We start from the raw sequence: 18846 nt of genomic DNA on the forward strand, positions 1-18846 counted from the left end.
GGCTGTTAAATGAGTTTAGTTGTGTTCTTGGTGTTTTAACTTGTATCCCCCCCCCCCTTAAAACTTAAGAAAAACATGAAAATATAGGGGTATGAACTCATCTTGAGTGGTTTCAGTAGATGAGTGTTGAAGAAGAGAAGTGTTCAACTCAAGAACACTTGAAGATTCGAAGATCTAACATGAATGTGATGATGTTTGTGTAAGGAATCAATGATTTGAGTAAAAGGGAAGTGTGATAATCATAAGGAGGGTGGTGATACTTACAAAAATGAAGGAGAAAAATTGGAAAATGCCATGGAAATCTCGAATTTGTGTGAGAGAATTTGAGAAAAAAAGTGGTGTTTGATACTTGGTGGAAATGAGGGAAATGAGTGAAGTGAAGAGTGAGAGAGAGGATTTCCCAGCTCATTTGGACGTAAGTTGCTGGAAAATGAGTGGGGTGGTACCATGAGGTGACTAGGAGTGGTGGGGAGTACAATAGCTGGTCAAATGAATGAGTATTGGGTGGTTGTTTGTGTCAAATATTATGGCAAGATTCACACTCCATCTCATGATCTCCCTAAATGGATTTTATTCTTAATAAATATTTATATAAAAAAAAATATGTTTAAATTATGAATATTTAGGGTTTTATATGTTAAAATATGATTTTTGGAGAAAATCTCGCGTTAAAATAATTAAAAACGGGCTTAAAATGTTAAAAATGTTGAAAATCGGGTAGAAAGTGCTGAAATCCGAAGTTCAAAACCGGAGGTGCTAAGGCTCGGTCATCAGCAGTCTAAATCCGAAGGGAGGTCTTGGTCGCGGAGGCGGATCTGAAGGAAAAAGGGGTTGCGGGGCTCGCTGGCTGCGGCTCGCTGGCTGCGGTCAGCTTGTTGCAGCTACTCCATTGCGGTCCGAAGACTGCGGCTGCTCAAGGGCCTCGGATTCAGTTCAAGTGGCCTCGGATCCAAGAGGACTTGGCCCCTATAGAGAGGCTTCGGCCCTAAGGGGCTATTTTCCAAACTATCTCCCCTCTTTGAGTGGTTTCTCATCAAACCAAGTACCGAGATGCCCTCAAATGATCAAAATAAATCGAAAGGGGTTTTGAGAGAGATTTTGGGAGAGATTTCACATACTTGGAGAGATTTCTCATACAAAGAGAGATTTGGGAGAGATTTCACATACTTGGAGAGATTTGGGAGAGATTTCACATATTTGGAGAGATTTCTCATACAAAGAGAGATTTGGGAGAGATTTCACATACTTGGAGAGATTTGGGAGAGATTTCACATACTTGGAGAGATTTCTCATACAAAGAGAGATTTGGGAGAGATTTCACATACTTGTAAAGATTTAGGGGAGATTTGGGGTAGCGAGAGATAGAGCGAAAGAGATTGGGAGAGGCTTCTTTTATGACCTTTTTGAGTGTTTGGCTCCGCAACGCAAGGTTCGTAAGCCCCGTTAAGCCATGTTTAAGGATCTTACACACTCCCAGTGAATATGCAACATTGTTTTATCGGTTTGGTTCGTTACTTATCATAGTTTTAGGTTAAGGAAATCTAGATGTACGAACTTTTCAATTTATGATCTCTCATTAGAATAGCGAGTTGTATAGTAATTACCTAACTTAAGCCCTAGTACACAACGGCTAGTTGGGTTGACCGGTTTGACTTGTTGACTTTATTTGACTTTGACTTGACCAGAATTTAACGGTTGTCACATGTTTGGTTGTGGAGCTGGGGCAGAGTCGCACATCCGACCGTCTTACTAATCTTAATTATATACAACTTGTATACACGAAGTGATGATAGATGGACTAGGTATGAATCCTATCATAAGCGTTGGGGCGAAGTTACCAAGTCTAAGAGTGGATATTCTGCTATTCGGAGAAGCGTAACCCCAGGAGTGCTGCTAAGAAAGCTAATTTCGGGACGAAATTCCATCTAACGGGGGGATGATGTGACAACTCAAAATTTTTTATCTTATAAATTCAATTCAATCAACCAAAAGCCAGACTTGTTTCTGCTACCTTTTAGCCATATTAAAGGTCTGTTTGAGAGTTCTAATCTTAGTGTAATGTATGAATGGGTGTTAGAATGTGTTTACTTGAGGTCGGAGGAATTGACTCGGTCCAGAAACCACTCACAAGGTGTGTACGACTGTACACAGGGTTCACGACCGTACACCACCTTCCATATATATTGGAACGACCTATTTTCTCCTCACTTCTTCTCCTCCCAGTTGTGAACACTCTCAATAATCGTCGACTGTGAACACTCCAAAGCTCCAAAAACATAAGTATTTCAACCTTAAACTTGTTATACTTGAAAGACCACTAGATCCAATCCTTGATTCTTCATGTTTCAGCATCACCTTCATGATCTTGAAGGGAGTAAGGCCGTGAACCCTTCATAGGTTCATTGGTCGTACAGTAACGCCTGTAGATCCGAGCTAGTCAATTTAGAGATAATAGGGGTCGAAAACGAATTTTCAACAAAAGATTATTTAGAATAAATAATCTTAACCAAGTTGTATAATACGTCTCAACAGCTCTGTACATATAAAGAACGCTGAAATCCGAGTTATAATGAAGAAGTTATGGTCCGTCAAAGTTTTACGGCAAAACCGGCACGACACCGGGAGACGTAAATAGTGAATTTACGATGGAGGACTTTTTCACCTTAGAAATATAAACAAAAGTTTTAGTATATGTTAAACCAAGAACATACAAAAAAAGAACGCCCAAATCTGACTTCGTATGAAGAAGTTATGAATTTTCTAAGATTTGGTTTAGCAGTGCACAGCACGAAACTCAAATTTTAGATCGAGCGGTTTTTGGCCTATGCGACCTAAATGAGAATTGAAGATCTCATTAATAGGAACTTAGCGGTAAAAAGACAGACGAAAATAGAGTCCATATGTAGATGTTATGAATTTTACGCGGACATTTAACAGTATAATCTTTTCGTACTGTTAAATTTAAGATCGGTCGAGAATTAGCCGACGGAGTCAAAATAAAAGTTGTAGATCTTACTTTTACCTACGCGTGGATATAAAGAACGTCAAAAACAGAGGTCGTATGTGAAAGTTACGGATTTTAGAAGTCGGAAGTGTGCTGTGCAAAAATGGGTGATGTGGCACAATCTTGGCCATTGCTTTCTCCCCAAGTCTTGCCACTAGATGGTGACATGTGGCACCAAGTTCAGCTATTTTTCACCCTATAAATAGAACCTCTCCCACCCTCATTTTCTTCACACCTTTCCCATTCTTTCATCTCTTTACTCTCTCTCTAGAACCTCTCTTTAGCCCCGAAGCCACCCGAAAAGCCTAAGGAACCTCCCTAGCACGAGGCGGAAGCCCCGGAGTGCTCGACGGCTCCGAGAAGAAGAGCTTTTCGGCTCGGGAACACTGCTCCAAGCAAAGTCCGGTTTTCTATAAAACCTGTTGTAAGTTAGCTACGTCTACGCTATTTTTAATATAGTTTTATTTAATTATAGCAACGTTATTAGGAACTTATAATAAGTACTTGGCCTATTATTATGGGTTATATAAGTATTGTTTAACGCTTATATAATAGTAATAATAGCTAGACTATTAATTAGTCTCAACGAATAATAGACTAAACTCTAGTGGTAATAATACTAGGTTTCGTCGAAGGAAATTATTTTTAATTAAGAAACGAAGCGTTGTCTGAGTTCGGAATCACCACTTTTTCAAGTGAGTGCATGGTCCCTTTCATCTTACACATAGATATGAAGTATTTTATATAAACTACGTGTTATGTGTGCATATTATCTGTATAATTGCTATCTATGCTGGATGAACGATTTTATACAAGTTTTATATGATTTAAACTGTATATGTATTTATATCTACGTAATATGTTAGGTAAAACATGGGTAGATGAAATATGAGTTGGATTATGAGTTGAGAGGTGATATAGACCATGAGTTAAGGGTGAGAGGTGGACGATATGAGAAGCCTTGTTCCCAAATGTTGGCCCCGTCATCTAGCAGAGTATGGATGACAACCACGGACTATTCTAGACAGTCCAGTGGAACACTAGCAGGCTCGCAACCAGTAGGTGTTGTGAACGATGTGTTCACCGGTGTACTCTAAAAACCCATTGACATGTATTACGAGTGGACTCTCGAAAATGATACTGTCAATAAACGAGATAACCCTAGCAGCTGTGCTCGAAGGACAACACTGGCAGCTGCGCCTCACATAGAATGTCACAATTCTGGCAGTTGCGCCTAAGTGACAGAACTAGCAGTTGTGCTTGACAGCTGTGTCATTGACATTGATGGACTTCGTACCTATTCCTTAGGATAATCCTTAGGAATAAATGAATGAGAAATAGCTGATTCTTAGGGTAGATCCTTAAGAGTAAAGAAGATAATGGGGATGGGTAATTGGGTTAACTGTTTGATGATTAAACATAATAATTATATTATTGTGGGTTGAAAACCCTATGTACTCACCAGGTTTCCCAACCTGACCCACTCAGTTTATTTATATCACAGGTGTTGATATGAAGTCACATTACATTGAGAGATTAAGGAGATATAAATCAATAGTGATAATGAATGTAAGTTCTGTTTATGCTTATTTTTCTGTATTGACGATGACATCCCAAATGTTTTAAAGAGAATAAAAATACTTTTCTTCGAAAATGCCCTAATAATGTATTTATCATGTTTCACTAGGAACAAATTCTGCACATTTTTTTTAAAAAGTGGTACTCTGATTTTTATAAAGCATAAACAAAATCGGTCTTTTCTGGCCATGAAAATGGGGATGTCACACGTACACACCCTAAAAGGGTTCCAAATCATAAGAAATCCACCCTTGACCTGTTGTTTACCTCATTGCATGACTAGGCCTTGATTTCCCATCCATAGAACCAACCTTTCATGACCTTGTTCAAGATCTTCAAGGGTTCACGGCTGTGAACCCTTCATAAGATCTTGATGGTCGTAATCACCTCAAGACCTTCCAAATTGAGTGCTTTGTTCATCTTCTTGTTGTACATTAGACACACTAGTTTACCCATGGATCAATTACCTCTTTTGCATGTTTCTTCCATGAGTGTACGACCATACACTCATTGGTCGTGAACCCATGGCCGTACACTCATTAGCCGTGAACCAATGGCTGTAAACTCAAGTGTGGCCGTGAACACACCTCCCTTTGGCCGTAAACTCCCTTTAGTCAATCACATGTGATTTTAACACTTAGTTTCAAGTGTTCCTTAGTCCCTTAGGTTGTTTCCCTTCATGATTAGTTGTTATAAACACTAATTACATGCCTATATATATGCCATTATATGTCATTTATGACTCATTTGTGTCTCGGGAATTCATTCATGGAACTCCTACTCCTTACTCGAATCTGCAATTGAATCACCCACATAAGGTGAGTTCATACCTCTATAATCAATCTTTTAAATGTTTTTAAATGCTTTTAAGGGGGGATACAAGTTGAACACAATCATAATTGTGTAAATGTTATTTGTGACAACCATCACATTAAAGGATTTCTTATGTATTTATAAGTAATCAAAATCATTTCAAAAACTCTTTTTAAGTTATGTTACTTTATTGGTTATAAAACTCCGTTTTTAAAGAGCGAGCATAACTCAGTAAATAATCGAGTCTTTTCTACAAATCAGAGTCAGTTCAAAACAAACATACTAGTAAACTATAATGGTTATAGTTTAGGGGTTTAGAGCAAACTATAACGTGAAACAGAAAGAACATACTATAACAAGAACAAGATAACAATAATGTGAAACCACTCCTTCACGACTTAGCAATATACTTGTTAGGTCGCGTTTTGTAACTAGATTCTCCTGGAGGGAGAGCGTGAGTTTGTGTATAGATCTATATGGGATTGACCATTCTACACCTTGTTGCTAGCTACAGTGGGGCCTACAGGTCTACGGGTGACAAATGTCATACCATTTCGATGTTTTTGGAACGCCGTGTCTTATACTAGTCAATCAAGCATGGTTACAACCATCTCACATTTTAACCTTAATTAACAAACTGGTTTTAAGTTAGTTAGTGATTTAGTAATTACTTATACAATATTACTGAATACTTTCATTTTCCCATTACATTCATATAGTGATCTTCTCACATAAAAGGTAATGCAAACTATTTTCTAGTAAAGATAGTCTTAAACTTGGGAAAACTTACAAAAGACAGACAGTACAGTTGAGTCTTAGTACATTCAGTAAAAAGGGGGCCTATAATGCTAACTTTATGATTCCTCGGTAGATACACCATGGATATATATTAATCGGATCCGGCAGACAGTAGAATGTGTGATTTATGCTTCATTTCCTGTTCCTTGTTTGGTTGTGGGCTTAGAGCAGATTCGCCCAGTCTACTATCTATTCGACCTTAGTTATATATATATATACCTTATACACCTAGTAATCATAAGGAGTACCATGTATGGGTCAGGTCATGGTATACAAATTCAATACACCTTCTTCAAGTACAAAAATACACTTTTCAGATTGAACATTTAACAGGCTAGACTAGAAACTTATTGGTGAAAGGGTTTAATCCATTCTATTAAACCAGCATAACTTAAAGGACCCTTAGTGGTTAATTCTATAATACCTTAATTTATACATCAAAGTTATATGTAATTAATGTCCATTAGGCAGTTGGATGTGTGCTTTCCGCCTTACTTCCTATTCCTTGTTTGGTTGTGGGCTTAGGGCAGATTCACCCATTTAATTGTCCGCTCGATATTAGATTATATATAGCTTGTATAAACTAAGTGATTATAGAATGAACTATTGTGGTTACCATTTTTACTAAATGAAGTATATGATTTTCTTAAAGAATGTTTTCATCAAATATAAAGAACTATCACAGTTAACTCTGTGAGTACCAAATGAATACACCAGGGTTATATACAATAAAGATCTAACAAACAATGGGATGTGTGACTTCCACCTCATCTCCTGTTCCTTGTTTGGTTGTGGACTTAGGGCAGATTCACACAATCGATTGTCTGTTTACTCGAAGTTCTATATAACTTGTATCCATTTACTACTCATAGAAAGGCTTGTAGAGTCATTTTACTTATCATTCATCATATCAGAAAATATAGGATTTTCTGGAGGAACAGGAGAACTTTTCTAAAAAGACCTTACAACTTACTTTACATCACTTAAATCTTATGAACTCACCAGCTTAAATGTTGATCCTCTTTTTCAAAATAACTTGTATTCTCTAGAAACTAGTAGACAGGTACTCGTGCTGGGATTCAGAAGATGGAGCAAGGTAGCTTCATGTCTTGTTTTGTTATTTACTTTTGGAGGCAATCTTTTGTGACACATATCTTTTTAAAGACTTAAATATAAATGCAACTGCTTATAAACTATCTTGAAGTATGCTTTCTGGGATTGTTTGAACTTGAGTTTTGAAGAGGAAAATGAGGTTTGATTTTGAGATGATATGGTGAATATGTTTACTCGGAAGTGTTTGAGAAATGGTTTCCAAAACGTGATTATATAAGAAGGAAAAATGATAAGGTGATGTGAGGTTTACATTGGTAAATGGAATTATCACATTGGGAAGCTAATTCAACTAATCAAGTGGCACCACTTGTAGACCAAGTGGGTGATTTCGGCCAAAGCGAAATCACCTTGATTTCGGTTTGGTTCCACCCATTTAAGGGTTATTTCGGTCATAGGGGTCCTAGGCTTGAGATTTCAGTCATACAAAACCGAAAACTCTTTGATCCTTGATTTACAAAACCGAAATCCATTAGTTTCTAGATTCCTAAAACCGAAAACCCAAAGTAATGTATTATGTTATGGTTTTAGATTTAACAGTTTGACTTGTGTTTACAATAGCTCATTTCAACATGGTTTTCCATTTATATATATTTGTTAGCCTATATAAACATGCCCTCTTGGCTTTCAAAGTTCTATTGCATCGAAGTTACGTTGCGAATTCATTTATACATGGTTAAAGTTTAGACATTGTTTGTTCTAGAAATTTTCCAATTGTCACAGTTATTGATTGAAAGAGACCGAATGGGAGGCCAACACCTAGATATGTTAGGTGATTACTGGTTGAAAGAGACCGAAGAGATAGGCTAGCACCGAGATATGCTAGGCATTATGTGATTATTTAGTATGTGGTATGATGGGGGAATTCACTAAACTTTGTGCTTACGGTTTTCAGTTTTGGTTTCAGGTACTTCTTCCTCGAATGGAAAGGAATCGGCATGACTGCAGCGCATCACACCACGATTTTCCGCACCATGATGTTTTTGGGATTTGTACTTTGACATTATTATGGCTTGTTTTGAGACATATGACTTATGAGTTTTTATGATATGAGATAACTTAATGATATTTTCAATAATCTTTTTTATGAACTATTAAACTAAAAATGAATTTTAGGATCTTAGATTTTGGGATGTTACAAAATAAAAATAATGTTAAAATTTTAAGTGATTTTTCCAATAAAATAAAATAATAAAATTTATTGGTAAGTTTAATACAGTTAGTAAATTTAATAAACTGAAAATAAATAAAATATTATTGGTACCAAAATGACTTCTTTTACCGAGCACTTTCAATTTCATTTGCTTACAACTTTATTATCCGATTAATTTTACCAATTAGAACAAACACAGCTACACAAGAGTCGTGGGAGAATTAAATTCAGAAAATAAGAGACATGATATTTAAACATCGATATAAGAACACGTAGATCATTCCAAACCACATCCATTCTCTCTTATACCACTCGATCTCCTCCCATCTCTTTTGCAAATCACCTCCCACTTTCCTCCCCCAATAAGGTACAACTCTCGCTCTTTTTCTATCCGGTTCACTACTGATATGTGTTTCTGTTCAGTGTTTTATGTTAATTTCCTTTCAGATTTAGGCATCAGTTCTTCTTTTGTGATTACTAAGTATGCTGCACAGACTGTGTGTGTTTTATCCTTATTCTTTGCGTTTGATAGCTTTGTAGGTGTATAACCCTCCAAAATAAGCCCTAATGAATGTTCGTAATGTTACCATGTACCTGTAATGATATACTCGTGGTAAATCGCACGAAAATGGCAACAATTTTCGTTTTAGATGTTTAATTAAATTTACAAATTGTCGTTCTTGGGAGATTTTGTAACTAAAGTTAACGATTTCCCAATTGCTGTCGTTGCAGATTAATAATGATATCCTTTTGTTCCTTTATTTTGTCACTATCGATGATAGGGTAAAGATTATTGGATCCCTGATTAATAATCTGTATCAAACTAAATGCCCAGTTGAATCTTGTTGTTTTCATGGGGTACAAGGCGTCCAAGTGTAGTACTTTTAAGCTATTTTCACTATTTACAATGGTCTCACTATATTAGTAATCCTTTCTTTTGGTTTCATGCCCTAATGCAAATAATATATACAAGGATTAAATGCATATTTATGCAACCGTTTTTCACCTTTTTAACAATTTATGCAACAAAATGGTTCTTGACATGAAGTTATACAAATCGTGCTTCAATTTGTTACTAGAAATTCACCAATTTGACTTTGCATAAATTGGTAAGAAGTCCATTGATCCATTCAGTTGCATATTTTCCAGTTATTAGCTTTTGGTTTTGATTGTCTTGTTTCTTTCTTTCTTTCCCTTCTTTTTCTTTATTCTATAATATTGAAGGTATTTCTTTCTGAATTTGGAAAGAAGGATGTGAACACATTTCTGGTTGTTTGTTCTCTAGCTCATTTACAGCAGTTAGCAGATTTTTCCTTTTACTTGTTTGTTATAAAGATCAAATATATGCATTTCAGAACTACATGATTTATTATATGCATTTCACTTTTTCTTCAATATATAAGATGTACTCAAGAACTAGAATGCTGTAATGCTATAATGCAAAAATTAATGAAAATACATTGTTATTTCTCTCTTTTAACCCTTTAACCAACACATTTCTTATGTTAACATCTCAGTTCCAGACTCTCTACAATGGCTGCATCCTCTGCATGCATAGTTGGAAACGGTTTATCCAATCGCAAACACTTCCACCTCTCTCCAAGCTTACCATCTCTCGATAAAACTCCAAAACTAAGAGTCATAACAGCCTCTTTAGACAAAAAGCCACACGACCGAAGAGGCTTCCTCAAACTACTACTCGGAAACGCCGGAATCGGAATCGCAACTCCGGCTTTACTAACCGCCGGAAACGCCTATGCCGACGACCAAGGCGTTTCCAATTCCAGAATGTCCTATTCAAGATTCTTGGAATACTTAGACAAAGACCGTGTCAACAAAGTCGATTTATTCGAAAACGGAACAATCGCAATAGTCGAGGCGGTTTCCCCGGAATTGGGAAACCGTGTTCAACGAGTCCGTGTCCAACTCCCGGGTCTATCCCAAGAACTTCTTCAAAAATTCCGTGAGAAAAACATTGATTTTGCAGCACATAACGCGCAAGAAGATTCTGGTTCTCTGTTGTTCAATCTAATCGGGAATCTCGCATTCCCGTTGATTCTAATCGGCGGTTTATTCCTTTTATCCCGCCGTTCCCCGGGCGGAATGGGGGGACCCGGTGGGCCCGGGAATCCTCTCGCATTCGGCCAATCAAAAGCAAAATTCCAAATGGAGCCAAACACCGGAGTCACATTCGATGATGTGGCGGGAGTTGATGAAGCAAAGCAGGATTTCGTGGAGGTGGTGGAGTTTTTGAAGAAACCGGAGCGGTTCACAGCGGTGGGTGCGCGGATTCCGAAGGGGGTTCTTCTCGTGGGCCCGCCCGGGACCGGGAAAACTCTTCTGGCGAAGGCGATTGCGGGGGAAGCGGGGGTCCCGTTTTTTTCGATTTCCGGGTCGGAATTTGTTGAGATGTTTGTTGGTGTTGGGGCTTCGAGAGTGAGGGATTTGTTTAAAAAGGCAAAAGAGAATGCTCCGTGTATTGTGTTTGTTGATGAGATTGATGCAGTTGGGAGACAAAGAGGAACTGGAATTGGAGGTGGGAATGATGAAAGGGAACAGACATTGAATCAGCTTTTGACTGAAATGGATGGATTTGAAGGGAATACGGGTATTATTGTTGTTGCAGCTACTAATCGTGCTGATATTCTTGATTCTGCTTTATTGAGACCTGGTAGATTCGATAGACAGGTATGATTAATTGATTATGAAACTATGAATTGCTGTATTTTTGTCACATGTGTTAATTAATTAGTAAACCTTAAACCTTAAAAAAATGTGATGTTAGGTAATGGTTGATGTTCCGGATGTTCGAGGAAGAACCGAGATCTTAAAGGTTCATTCTGGAAACAAGAAATTTGACAAGGATGTGTCACTTGAGGTGATTGCTATGAGAACACCTGGATTTAGTGGAGCCGATTTAGCAAATCTATTAAATGAAGCTGCTATTTTAGCTGGAAGAAGGGCCAAAACTGCAATTTCATCAAAAGAAATCGATGATTCCATCGACAGAATTGTGGCTGGAATGGAAGGAACCGTTATGACAGACGGAAAAAGTAAAAGTCTCGTTGCGTATCATGAAGTGGGCCACGCCATTTGCGGGTATGTTTCAATTCTTATACATGTAAATGCAAGAAATAGCAAAATCAACCCTTAACTTTGAGTAATGTGGCGGATTTGGTCCTTTTGATGCAGAACTCTAACACCAGGGCACGATGCAGTGCAAAAGGTAACCCTAGTCCCACGTGGTCAAGCTAGAGGTTTGACCTGGTTCATTCCAGCAGACGACCCCACGTTGATCTCCCGCCAGCAACTCTTTGCACGAATTGTCGGCGGACTTGGCGGCAGAGCGGCGGAAGAGGTGATTTTTGGTGATTCGGAGGTGACCACCGGTGCAGCCGGTGACCTACAACAGATCACCGGTCTCGCAAAACAGGTAATCATCAAAATCACAATAAATAACAACATAATTTCATCCATAATCTTTATTAGTTAATTAACTTTTTTTTTTGTATTAAGATGGTGGTGACATTTGGGATGTCGGAAATCGGGCCATGGTCACTAATGGACGGGTCGGGTCAAAGTCAAGATGTGATTATGAGAATGATGGCTAGAAACTCGATGTCTGAAAGGCTGGCTGAAGACATCGATTCAGCCATTAAGAAGCTTTCAGACAGTGCGTATGAAATTGCATTAAGTCATATTAGAAACAACCGGGAAGCCATGGACAAGATTGTTGAGGTTCTTATTGAGAAAGAAACAATGGGTGGGGATGAATTCCGGGCACTCTTGTCGGAATTTACTGAAATTCCGGTTGAAAATAGGGTTGCTCCGGTGACTCCAAGTCCGGTGAGTGTATGATATAGGGTAGTTGAATTATAATGTGATTTGTATTATAAATGTTGATCATAGTTTTGGCTTTGGTTATTTGGTGGGAAATTGTAATATTTTAACTACAAGTAGTTCATACATACACAAATTAAGTTTCTACTTGTAACCATAATGGTCAAAGTACATTATGTTTTATTTTTTGTACTTTTGTCTTGATATCAAATATTAAACCTTCTAATAAAGGAAAATGTTTTTTAAAGAACTGCCAAAAAAATATATTAATTGATTAGCATAGTATGCGTGTAGTTAGAATGTGATAATAATTGAGAAACTTCGAGTCAAGACTTCAGACAAAAAATTAGAAACCAACAAGTAAGATATGTCTTCTATTGGACGAGATGTCTCATGAGATCTAGGTGATGTGCCTTAGCTTGTGCTTTTAGCCGATGACATTGTGTTGGTGGCCGAGTCTAGGATTGAGTTGAATGTTCGAAAGGGGTAAGAATCCACACAATGAAAATGGAGTGTATATGGTGCAATTTAGTGAGAAGATGATGATGAAGGGTAGATATAAGTATAAGGGATCAAGCTCTTCTAAAGGAGAGCTTCTAAGTATTTGGGGGTTATGTTCCATAAGGAAGGGTGCATGTCACCTGTTTGCATAAATGCATGTCGGTTAAAGTGGAGAGGAGCGTTTGAAGTTTTTTTGTGGTAGGAAAGTCTTGTTGAAACTGAAGGGAAATTTTTACATTGTAGTTTTTAGGAATGTCATGATGTATGGCTTAAAATTTTGGTCAAGAAAGAAGCATGGGAGGAATATGAAAATAAGAAATGAGGATGTTGATGTGGACATGTGGTAAAACTTTGCTCAATAGGATTCCAAATGCGGTTAGAGTGGCACATATCATCGAAAATTTGAAAGAATGATGATTGAGGTGGTATGGACATGTCCAACCAAGGTTGTCAAAATCATGATCCTACATGGGTTTACAAGATTAAATCGTAAGATCGGGATCGGGATAGGGATCCACAAAACATTACATAAAAAGGTAATTGATCATATATAAAACTTTTTTCCGTATATCATGGTTAAATAGCTTAAAAAGGAAGAGCAACAGGTCATGGTTAATAACAGGGTTAAATAGCTAAAAAGAGTATTAATACTAATTAGTTATCATACAAAAATAGCAACTCACAACCTTCATGTTATTTGCTTTACTATAAAGAGGAAATCGATAACAATTTCAACTTTTGAAACTCAAATAAAAAACCGCAATTTATCGAGCTCTCAAGGAAAAAAAAGTTTGAATAGTAAAAGAAAAGAAACTAGAAAAATGTTCACATTTATTGTTGAGCTTTGACTATTGAAGGAAAAAATTAATAATAAACCAAAGCTAAATCTCAAAATTCTACCGTGGATGAGGGTAAAAGGAAAAAAGAAAAAAAAAATTATGATTGTTAGTCATTTATGGTTAAAAAAACAAGACAACTCGATTGCGCATAGGGTAAGAATTGTAGAGTTATCATGGTTGAGGGTAAGAGGAGGAAATGGCGTCCTAGAAGAAAGTAAGAAAGTAGAAAGATTTTGTGAGACTACACATGGAAGAGCTTGGTCTTTCCTAGAAAGTGACCTCATGGGAGGGTGTGAAGGCTAAATATCATGGTTGATGAGTAACCTAACCTCCTTTATCTTTATTGTTCATATATGTTCATGGTCATATATGTGCAAAAATAAGGTTTTTTAGTTTATAAGCTCCTTAATATGTGTTTTTCAGGGAGATTATAACTTTTGTAGTTTCAGTCAAATACAAGTTAAAACAACGCAAGCTCAAGCAGAAATAACCAATGACACTCAAAAAGTCAAAATTACATTTTTCAAAACATGCTAGTATACAATTGGCAAATGAAATGTATTGAAGGTACAACAAAATCTACAAAACTAACCCTCCATAAACCACTAAACTTTCCATTCATACCCCACAACACTCCAACCCATCACCCGACATGTCTATACATTTCCAGACTCCGCATGTTTGCCCTAACAATAAAGAAAAATACCTTTCTTTCACATTTTCATCCATTTTTTCCACCATTGTCAAAACAAGAACAAGACCAATATTTCCAACTTTATAAAAGAGACTCCAAGAATGAACAGCAAAGCCAAATAATGTAAAACTTTTTTTCAACAAAGTTCACTTAACAAGAGAAAAAAAGGTTTAAAGAAAACCTATTTATTCACTCTCATCATCTTCTGATGTGACAGGAGTGTCTGTGGCTTCTGCAAGATTTTCAAGCATGAGAATAACTTCTGATGTGTCATCAAGGTAATATTTGGCTTTGCTAGGCTTCTGTCCAACTGTGCATGCAAACACGGTTGTGTTGACCGAAAGCATGTTTTTGGAAATTGCATTTCCAATAATTTCAAACATGTCTTCATCGGATCGATCATCACCAATGCAAAGAACAAAATCTGCTTGATTCCCGTTTTGTGCCATTGATGTAAAGATCTTCTCTGCTACCATACCTTTACTTGCTTCCTACAAACATTTAAAGCAAACAAATCTTTTGGTCCAAAAAAGAAATGGGGTTCCATATCTATCTATAGCTGAAAAGTTAAATGATGTTTGGTAAAACTAGCTGGAACATGTAGAATGATGTAAAAGGGCATGTAGAAGATTTGAGTTTTTTTTTATATATAATTAATAAAGGGTATATTCGGAAGATTCTTAAAAAGGCTCACTCGGAGGGTGTTTGGGATTTCATTTTGATCCTCAAAAGGACTTTTAGACGAAATGACTTATTGACTTATGGTGGTAGGAAAATGAGTTTTTATAAGTGTTTGGATTAGTTTTTGTGGTGGGAAAAAGTCAATAAGTCAATAAGTAGTTTTTTTTTAAAAGTGTTTGTCTTAGTTTTAAGGGTATTGAGGTTTTATTGACTTTTACAACTCAAAAAATCATAAGGAGTTTAGAAAAGTTTTAAATTCTAACTTCTTAAAATCTCTTTTTGAAGGGTTATGGAGAAGTTGTTTTTCTTTTGCCAAATGCTTTTTTTGACTTATCGCCTTTTCAAAAAGCCAATAAGTCAATAAGTTGTTTTGAGATGAAATCCCAAACACCCTCTCAATAAGCTTGTTGAAACGCTAGTCTGAGTAGCTTTTTAAAAAAGTAAGCTTATAAGCTAACTTTTGTTTTGCCAAACATGACAACCTAAAAAACTCAAAAACATAAGCTACTTGTGGCATATGAAAAACAACTTTGTTGCATAAATTGGGAAAAAGGTGAAATATTGTTGCATAAATACACATTTAACCCTTGTAAAAACGTATCAAATGATTTGATTAATAGAAAATGAAATGGAAACATAAATAAATACCTGGGGTTTGACTTCAACAATATACTGACCACTTTTAACAGCAACAGGTTCATTTGCCAAGACACTTTCAAGATGATCAAGCATCTCTTTTGCTTGAGCAAATCCAAACCCTGGATCTGCATCTCTATATTGCCAAACTAAAGCACTTTCTTTAGTTTCAATGGAAGATCCATCTGTTGATTCTGTATATAGTTTCATCACAGGTTCAGCCATTTGCATCCATCCAAAATCCGTACTCTGTCCACATGTTTCCCATTCTACATCTTGAGACCTCCTGAAAACACACACACACAATTAAGTCAAGTGGAAAGTGGAAACAACAAGTGAAGGGGTAATTTAGGAAACAAACCTCATAAAGTAGCCATGTTCAGCTGCAATTCCAAGCTTCTTACAAGGAGCAAGAGCCTTGCTCAAGCTTTCTCTACCTCTTCCACTAACAATAAAAACCGTATTATTCGCATCTCCAGAAAGTCTCTCAAGAATTGAGATAACTTGTCTACTTGGTGTCTTAATAATCGAATTCTGAGGCATAACAGTTCCATCATAATCCAAAAGTATTGCCCTCTTTTTAGACTTTATGTAAGCTGTCACAATATCATCAATCGAAAGCTTCCTAAAATTAGGATCCAAAGACACAACCCTAAAACCAAACCCTAATCCAATCCCCCAACATCTTTTCCTAAAATGATCTGCACATGTTCTTTCCATATCTTGCAAGAAGCTTCTAGACCAATACCCCACATCATGTGTACTCACGTATCGATAGTGCTTTTCATGTCTCAATTGTTTCTCCGAATCACTCATCGAAATAGCCTCGTTCATAGCCTCAGAAGTTGACTCAACATTCCACGGGTTGACCCTAATGGCCCCACTCAAAGAAGGTGAACACCCGATAAACTCCGACACCACCAACATACTCTTTTTCAACCCGCCCGAATCCGGATCCGGATCCGACCCGGAAACGCCTTGTCTACACACGATGTATTCATATGGAGTCAAATTCATCCCATCTCGAACTGCAGTTACAACAACACACTCGGCTATGCTGTAGTAAGCTACCCTTTCGCCTACTGATAGAGGGGTATCTATGTAAATTATGGGTTGATACCCGGGCTTACCGAATTGGTCATTGATACGTTTGCAACTTTCTTGTATCTCGAGTTGTATTTCGTCGAAATCTATTCCGGATTTACCCCTTGAAGGGTTTGCGATTTGGACAAGAACAGCTCGACCTTGCCATGATGGATGAAGCTTGAGCATTTGTTCCATGGCTAAAAGCTTCAAGTTTATGCCTTTAAAGACATCCAAATCATCGACTCCAAGAAGAACGGTTTTCCCTTGGAATTGTTGTTTGAGTTCACTGACTCTCCATTCTTTGTCTGCTAGTTTCATCACTGATTCGATTTGTCCCATGTGGATTCCAACTGGCATGATCTTGATTCCGACTGTTCTCCCGTAGTAATCCAATCCGATGTAGCCCCGTTTGGATTGATACTCCAATCCGAACATTCTACTGCAACAGGAAAGGAAATGGCGGGCGTAATCAAAAGTATGGAATCCAATTAGGTCGGAATTGAGAAGAGCTTTCAAGATTTCTTCACGAACAGGAAGTGTTCGGTAGATTTCAGAAGAAGGGAATGGACTATGGAGAAAGAATCCCATTCTTAAACGATTGAAACGTCTTCTTAAAAAAGTGGGTAATACCATTAAATGGTAATCATGAATCCAAACGAAATCATCTTCGGGGTTGATCACTTCGATAACTTTCTGGGAGAATAATTTGTTTGCTGCAACATATGCTTCCCAATTGGATCGATCAAATCTCCCACCATGATCAGCTGAAAATGGTAGCATGTAATGGAAGAGTGGCCATAACTGTTTCTTGCAAAAACCATCATAAAACTTCTCAATTAGGTTTGGAGGAAGGAAAGTTGGGACACATCCGAATCGATCCAATAAAACTTGAGCAACATCATCTTGTTCTATAGGATCAACATCAACATTCAAGGAACCGACATATAAAACCTCCATATCATCAGGGAAACCATCCTTGAGTCTGAAAAGCAACGAATCATCATCCCAAGTGAAACTCCAGCCTTTATTATCAGGTCTTCTTTTAGCCTTTAGAGGTAATTGATTGGCCACAATAATCATTCTATCCATTGAAAGCGAAGAATGGTTATCAGATGCAACACTGCTAGCTTGGTCATCTTCAAGCTCGGTTATACTTCCAGGAACAGTCATTACTCTCGTCAGCTTTCTCCTCTCCTTTTCTCGCCCCATTACAGGGAAATTCCCTGAAGCTAACTCCAAAAGATTCGTATACGACCTCGACTGCATCTTTGCTTATTGCTCCAACTCAAAAGCCCTAAAGATCCCAACCCAAACAGCTCGTGAAACCCCGCACAAAAGAGCGAATTGCAATAAACACCTACAAGAGGAAACCCACCATCGTTTTGACTTTAATAACAAAAGGAACAAATAAGTTTACATCGCAATCGGATCGCGTGTTATATTAAACCAGTATCTAGATTACAGAAAACAAGCTAATAAACCAAGATCGCGGATCATACGAAGATCAACATAAACAGCTAACAGTGTTTTGAGACGAATTGATTGAAATCAAACTCACTGAAATTGAATTGCGAGACTAACCTGTAGTAGTTCTGGATCTTTGGGACACTTTGGAACTCGATCTTCAAGCACGAATTGAGGATTTGAACATTAGGGTATGTGTGGGTTTGAGCTGTTGGGGGATGGGTAAAAGAAACATTTAGGGTTTGTTCATCAATAAAGTGTAGTTTTATATGAATGAATGATATGTACAGCCAATATAGAGAGAGATATGGGGGATATTCATCAAAATAAATATAATCCGTATTCTCAAATAAAAAAATCGGTGCTATGTGTTTCTAAATTTAGGGGAAATGATTTCCATTACAAAAAGGGTGGCATAGTGGAGGGGATACAAGTTTTGGCTTTTTAGCTAATAAAAACTTGGCTCTTAAGTACCACCAAATGTTAATTCATTTAAAGTCATCTTTTAGAGAAATTTCAAACCAAAATAACAATGTCGTCTTTAATGTCCTTTCGTGCTTCCAAGTCTAGAAAGAGATTTAGTGGCATGGCAAAAAGTATGTTTACCCGAAAAAGTGTAGTTTCGTTCGAGATTAAAATGGGTAGCACT

The 18846-nt window shown here is 37.3% G+C and overlaps 2 protein-coding genes across 2 annotated transcripts; one reads left to right on the forward strand and one right to left on the reverse strand.

The window, feature by feature from the left end:
• The first annotated feature begins 8667 nt into the window (after positions 1–8667).
• On the forward strand, positions 8668–12488 carry LOC145068524 (ATP-dependent zinc metalloprotease FTSH 2, chloroplastic). The gene is made up of 5 exons (XM_079015502.1): positions 8668–8823; positions 9974–11144; positions 11242–11555; positions 11649–11889; positions 11973–12488. The coding sequence occupies exons 2-5, from the start codon at positions 9990–9992 to the stop codon at positions 12312–12314; spliced, it is 2052 nt and encodes a 683-aa protein (XP_078871628.1). The 5' UTR covers positions 8668–8823; positions 9974–9989; the 3' UTR covers positions 12315–12488.
• A 1642-nt stretch (positions 12489–14130) lies between these two features.
• On the reverse strand, positions 14131–18595 carry LOC145069168 (putative alpha,alpha-trehalose-phosphate synthase [UDP-forming] 7). Its single transcript, XM_079016123.1, has 4 exons — positions 18315–18595; positions 16009–18090; positions 15660–15933; positions 14131–14821 (listed from the first exon to the last, which is right to left on the reverse strand). The coding sequence occupies exons 2-4, from the start codon at positions 17997–17999 to the stop codon at positions 14516–14518; spliced, it is 2571 nt and encodes an 856-aa protein (XP_078872249.1). The 5' UTR covers positions 18000–18090; positions 18315–18595; the 3' UTR covers positions 14131–14515.
• Between the last annotated feature and the right edge of the window lie 251 nt (positions 18596–18846).

The sequence above is a fragment of the Lactuca serriola genome, chromosome 8 (assembly GCF_051521515.1).
Source record: "Lactuca serriola cultivar US96UC23 chromosome 8, Lser_US96UC23_V15, whole genome shotgun sequence".
Classification (NCBI taxonomy): domain Eukaryota; kingdom Viridiplantae; phylum Streptophyta; class Magnoliopsida; order Asterales; family Asteraceae; genus Lactuca; species Lactuca serriola.